We start from the raw sequence: 6,257 nt of genomic DNA on the forward strand, positions 1-6,257 counted from the left end.
TAGGGCTACAGCAGGATATTTTTCAACTTGGGCTACTGTTTTTAATTATAAAGCAAGGGTTGATTAAAGTCTCAATGCCTTCTAATTAATGAAAAACACATCGAAACACACGTTTATCGGTTTATCTTAATCTTATCACCAGCAGTCTGATAAGCTCCGTAAAGTATTTCAATACATATTCAATTCAACAGGCGCCGAGCTTCCAAACACAGGGCCACAAAATGCTCTGTCTTAACAGAGAAGCGGCAAAGCGGCGTCTAAGGGGATATTTGATGGCTAATAGGCCTTCTACAAAACGTTCCTGTCCGATAAAATGATTAAATTTCATGGGGTTTAATCAGTAGTAGTTAAGTGAACAAGCAATATGACATAAATTATTTTAATTAATTTTCAATAAACATTAATGATCATTTTTTACACTCTTTTCGATTTGTTATCTACCACTAGATTTTATAAATTGCCCAATGTCTGACACAGGGACAATATTAATTCTTTTAAAAAAATACACACTCGTATGTTATAAATGTACTTATTTTTTGTCGAAAAATAGAATGTTTTGTTATTACAGTGATGGCGTGAGTACGTGCCTTTGCTTGTTGAGACCAGCCTTACAAAAGCCATGATAAGCAATATACAAAATATAAGTCGTGATTATGATTGAATGTATTTAAAATTAGCTGTATGAGCTGAGTTAAATATCATGCACTTTTTTGGACAAATATTGCCAGCTTCTATTTCAAAATAATACTTTTTGAGCTTCAAAATATATCTTGCACATACTATGTTTGCTTGAGGACAAACTAATAGACAAAAATCAATGTGATTTTGTAAATAATAGAGCTAGAAACTATTTGATCATGTGTTGAAGAATTTTAGCCAATGTTGTGTACACACCACGACCACAGAACTAACCCTTCTTGCTAAGCCGGGGAACTCTGATTTCTATTATATGAATTCGTTCCACGATTGAGTGATATCAATTTGACAAAAAACATTTGAGGTCGATTACCGTGAAATGAGCATCAACGTTTAAAGAAAAACCTAATGGCAAACAAACGCGCCTTCAGTTTGAATTTCCCTCTCTTGAACAGAGGCTAGAAAATAAAAATGTTGTTCCTCAAATCCGATTGCTATTAACAATGGTTAGCCAGCAATAATCGAATTTTTTGGAGAAAAAAATCCTTTTTCGGAATAGGTATTCCTTAAGTCCTAAAAGTTGAGTTTTTCGAAGTGGCTTGACATTTGTGGAAATAAAGTTGAGCGGAATTGAGTTCTCGAATGTTATGTCGCAACTTTCCATGATGATAAATGGTACGTTTTTAGTTGATTGACACCAATAAAATACTCAAATCTCACAAAATATTTTTTAAACTTTTGAATGTTATTATTGTGGAACAAGACAGGAAGCTCCGTTAGGGAAAAATATGCGAGTGAAACTTGTTGATGGGGTGGTTAGTGTACCATAGCATGTAACTGACTTTGAGAAAGCATCAGATCTCGTTTGGGCCGTTTCAGTATAATATTCTTCCTTTCTGAGACGAGCTCGGCGGTTTGAAAACCACACCTGAAAAAAGGAACAAAAAAGAATAATATAGTTCGTCGAACGGTTGTATGCCGGTCAGATTACTCCTGGAAAGACTTCGTCATGAAGATAATTCATCTTTTTGTATTTCACAGTACTTTGTGATTGGTTTGTGGTTTTGCCGGTACTTTCACCTCAGAGGGAAATTTTCTCTACGCATGGTGATCAACAGTTTGCACGGATTTGTACAGTTCAACGATATGGAATAAAGCTTTCATACGTGTTAAATGAACGTACTAAATGGTTTTGGCTAACAGCTGGTCAAAATAAGCATGACGTGGCTCCAATCTGTAAACCAGAATCCAAGTTCCAGAATAGGGCGTCAATGCCTTCGACAATAACACCATGACAACGTTTTTCTTTGGATGTTGTCTGCCCTTTCATTAAACGATATTCCATTGGGTGTAACCCTTGTGGGGAAGATGATAAATCTTAAGGTTTTCCCTTATGTTGGATCGGCTAAAACTATTTGGCAGAAGAAAATCAAACAAGTTGTCTTTTTTCTATGTATATGAATTCACCTGTACTCTCGCTTCAGACAAGTCAAGCCTTTGCGCCAGTTCCTCTCGTGTGTACACATCCGGGTAATGTGTCTTAGCAAACGCTTTTTCAAGTTCGTCCACCTGTTTAAGTGAGAACTTTGTACGACCACGTCGTGGCTTTCGGTTGAAGAAAAGCTCTCGGTCTTTTGTTCCTGATATAAATGATTGTTTTCTGGCCAAGATCAATTCTAAAAGAATAAAAATAGTTTTTTTTGTTGGTAAACAATCTACTGCATATTGCAGCTGTCGGTTTAAAATTATTCCGACCAGCCGCGAAAATGAAGGCGGAGGTAGGTATATTTGACGACTTCCTTTGAATGGTGTCGTATAATCATTGACAGTGCTATTTTGGTCAAGTAATATTGTATCTGACGCCTTGTACCCGGGTTGTTTGCTTCTAAAATGAGTTTATGTTACAGTTTGAAGCAGTATCATTGAGCAGTTTTTAGAAAATGACTTTACCATTCAAACGTCTAACAATACCAAAAAGAAGGATACGCCTTTACATCGACAGAAAGCACCGAAACGATGTTATTGTTTGTTAAAGGGGTTTGACAATCACAATTAGAACATTCAAGTCTTTTTAATTATGAAAACCCAAATTGCAATATCGATCATAGCTTTCGGACCGAGAGCTACTCAACTAAATATACACCGCTACTTTTAAAAAAGATTCTATCTGTCAACTAAGAAATGTTTAGAATACAAAATAAATACCTGAGTCATATTCTTGACTATTCTCCTCACTTTGTCCTTCATCGCTTTCTTTTTTGCAAGTTCTCTCTTTTCCTTTTTTTTCCGCCAAGTTGAGAATGCTTGAGATCGAGAACGGTGCTTCAAATTTTGGGACCTTTGTAATTTCTATTTCTTCCTCGGATTCTGAATTTGACAAGCAGCGCTTCAAGCCCCTTGAAGAGCAAGGAGGTGTTCCCCGTCCACACTTGTCGTTTCTGCTTTTCAGTAGCTGGCTTATTGCTTCCATGGATGGCAAATTTGCCTTGATACAAACCCCTTCAAGCAGCAAGCGATCTCGAACTTCCCAAGAAAACATATCGGGTTGCTCGAGAATAAATGTCTCAATCTTCGTCGTTATTTCTGGAGTGATATCACGGCTTTTTGATGAGGGAATTGCTCCTGGCTCGATAGAGCCTGTTTCATAGAATTTGTTTAGGATCTTGCTTACACAACCATGTGAAATTCGTAACTGCCTGCTAATATCACTCGCTCTCACCCCTAAGCGCGCCAGTTGAATTATTCTTATACGCAAGGCTTTCGGCAAGGGTTTGCCATTTACAAAGACTCCGCCAAGTTGATTTACTCTTTCTTGGCCTAAAAAGAAGTAACAAAATACAAATAAGTAACACGTCTGGTGTAGAAGCTATGCATATTAATTTAAGGTATTTTAAGTTATTGTATTTAAGCGAGCGCTGTTTGCAAAAGTTGAAGAATATAATCCGTTAATGGAGCCGGATTCGAAGCAGATGAAAAGCACGACAGTGTAACGAATTTGCTGTATTCTTTTTGCTCATATTTGATTATGGTATTATATGGATTACAAATAAGGGCACGGTAGCATTTTGCTCTTGACGAGGTCTTGTGTTGATAAAGTAACTCATTCACTCCGCCAGCACGAGACCCTTCAGAAGAAATTAATAGTGTGTAATTTTATCATGAGAACAAGCTAAAAAAGCAAGTGTAATTGTTCAAAAACAGTTTTCCTTAACATCAATTCTTATCATAGACCTCACCAAACATATTTACAAAAGACACGAATATATACCTGGAAAGAGTAGGGCATCCATTATTGAGCAGAATTTGCCTGTGAGGTATGCAGCGGCGTCCGTTGGAGGAACTCGCAAGATGTGTTCTCCAGCGATATTCGTTAATAAATGACCGTTCACCATGGAATAAGTGGTTTATGAGGAATGTATCGCAAAGGTAAACAAAGGTAAAGCGTAAGAAATGTAATTATGCTCAGGTGACTGCTGATCAGATATTTAACTCATTGAATTTTGATTGTCTGGTGAGTACTGGACCACATCATATTTTTTGGATAATCACGTGTGTAATGTGCCATGACGTAATACGACGTCAAAAACTCATTGGAGCTGGTTAGGCGGCTGAAGTGTTGCCTTATTAGTCAATGCTCAGAGTTTGTTGTTTCATTTTGTTTTGGTAACGTTTTCTGAGTCTTTGTGTGGAAGGCAAGGGTAACGCATTTTTACCTTAGTGTTGAAAAAATACAGGATAAGCGTGACAATTAAACACTTTCAACCACGGAACTACATGGAAATTCTTTGAATTACATGATGAAGCTGCATAAAATAAAATAAAAGCATTTTTTTTTCCGGTAAGTTCGAGATGCGGCATCAGGTTGCGTCTCCAAAACGACGGACGACGAAGAGGAATTGTTTGGAAGAAAAAACAACTTTGCTTAAAATGCGTTTATATCTAAGGAGATGGCTGAGTGCAAAACACCCTGCCTTCGGGTTTAACATATTTTTTTCTTTTCGATGTAAAGCTTGAAACAGTATCCCTGTAAACAACACATCAGCAGACTTGCCATTCCTCAGTTTAATGATTGTCTTGAGATACTCATAGTAGCACACGTTGTTTTCGCCTTTTGAGTGCGCGGTCATTTCTTCTCAATTTGGTGTTTCTTATTCTTGATCGGGTGTCTTCCTCGTGTGAAAAGGTTTAAAAAAAGGTACAATAAGAACTCTTCCCTTGAACAATTTTAGGCATCAAGCTGGATGTAATATAGGAATGAACATAGTCAAGCATGTGTTCAAATAAGCTATTTGTTATAAATAGCCTGTTTTTTTTCCGAAAGTGTGCTTCCATCGCTTTTTGAAATCAATGGGAAAAATTGTCAAGCTTGCTGGTAATTTTTCTTTACAAACGCGATAACTTGTCGCACTGTTTATCCCAAATTATAAGGATGCATTGACTTTATTATTTTTGCATGCAAAATCTCTAGGAATGTAGCGAGGAAAATAAATGTAACGCTTCGCTAGAACTGTTACATGAGTTTACCCACGCACAAGTTCTTCGGAAAATTCAAGAACGTGATTGCAAATAATTAGATATTTTCCAAATTATTATCCTAGAATTAGAATGAAACTATTAGCCATCGTTTATTTAGTTTGATAAAGAGGTGCATATGAGTAACCTAACTTTTTCTGAGACCTTCTTGAATTACATCTATGGAGTCACAGTACATTAACTTAGAAACCCACCATCCAAATCATGATGACATGGGACCGTATTTCATTCATAACAATTATGTCAAACCCGTGTAAAACACAAACAAACGAGAATGTTAGCTTCGTCGTCTTTTTCTTAATACATTTTTTTCTTGAGAACGCTCAGTGCCAGGGAAACAACTACGGTTTATTCTTCCGCTTTTTGCAAAAGCTAGCTCGGATAAGGATATTATAATAACAAGGAGTTTTTTTTTTGGCTGGATAATACTTTCACAGTTGTCTAAGTTTTGTGATCAACGTACATTTAGAGGTTGGAAATTTTGAAGAAAGGGTGGGAAGGTGTTACCGGTTAGGCAGACTTATAAATATCCAGCTACGAATATCATATAATGCGACGCAACTGTGGCAAATATTGTAAGTTGCTCCAGATATCATTTCAGGATTTTATGAATCCCGGTTTAAAACAAGAGCTAAAAGATTGCCGGAACGAGCTTCTACCAAAGTTTTAAAGATAGCGTTGAAAAAATGTGACCAAAGTAACCTGGGATCCAGTCAATAATAAGGAAAGAGGGAGATTTGATTAACGCGCGATGACGTCGAAAGATGCAAATGATAAAATTCTTTTGAACAATTTGTTTGACTTGAGACTAAGAAGACTTAAACTGATCACAGTACATTTTCTTTATCCACTGACAAATTGTGAACCACTTTTAAGAGCTTGCAAATTTGCTGAAACATATCTTGATCGTTTTTCTTCGCTTGATTTTGGTTTCTGTTTGGAGCTCAAGTTGTTGGCCCTTATATAATGACATGGCATTCTTTCAATGCGGGGACCTTGAGAACGTTGTGTCGAATTGTTATTGTGACGAGGTCAGTCTTTCACTGGTAAAACATTGTTTGACAATGAATACGACAGATCTCACAAGG

At 36.8% G+C, this 6,257-nt stretch overlaps 1 protein-coding gene across 1 annotated transcript; it reads right to left on the reverse strand.

Moving 5' to 3' along the window:
• Nucleotides 1-365: 365 nt before the first annotated feature.
• LOC138039071 (paired box protein Pax-3-B-like) lies at nucleotides 366-4,110 on the reverse strand. Its single transcript, XM_068885239.1, has 4 exons — nucleotides 3,905-4,110; nucleotides 2,842-3,453; nucleotides 2,104-2,312; nucleotides 366-1,564 (listed from the first exon to the last, which is right to left on the reverse strand). The coding sequence occupies exons 1-4, from the start codon at nucleotides 4,026-4,028 to the stop codon at nucleotides 1,385-1,387; spliced, it is 1,125 nt and encodes a 374-aa protein (XP_068741340.1). The 5' UTR covers nucleotides 4,029-4,110; the 3' UTR covers nucleotides 366-1,384.
• Nucleotides 4,111-6,257: the final 2,147 nt, after the last annotated feature.

Source organism: Montipora capricornis, chromosome 2 (assembly GCF_036669925.1).
Source record: "Montipora capricornis isolate CH-2021 chromosome 2, ASM3666992v2, whole genome shotgun sequence".
Classification (NCBI taxonomy): domain Eukaryota; kingdom Metazoa; phylum Cnidaria; class Anthozoa; order Scleractinia; family Acroporidae; genus Montipora; species Montipora capricornis.

What these genes read in the sequence shown, in the direction of transcription:
- LOC138039071 (XM_068885239.1), bottom strand. Translation starts at nt 4,028, where the DNA reads ATGGTGAACGGTCATTTATTAACGAATATCGCTGGAGAACACATCTTG. An exon ending in GGATGCCCTACTCTTTCCAG is followed by an intron (nt 3,454 to 3,904) that starts GTATATATTCGT and finishes ACTTCTTTTTAG; the next exon opens with GCCAAGAAAGAGTAAATCAA. An exon ending in TAGTCAAGAATATGACTCAG is followed by an intron (nt 2,313 to 2,841) that starts GTATTTATTTTG and finishes TTATTCTTTTAG; the next exon opens with AATTGATCTTGGCCAGAAAA.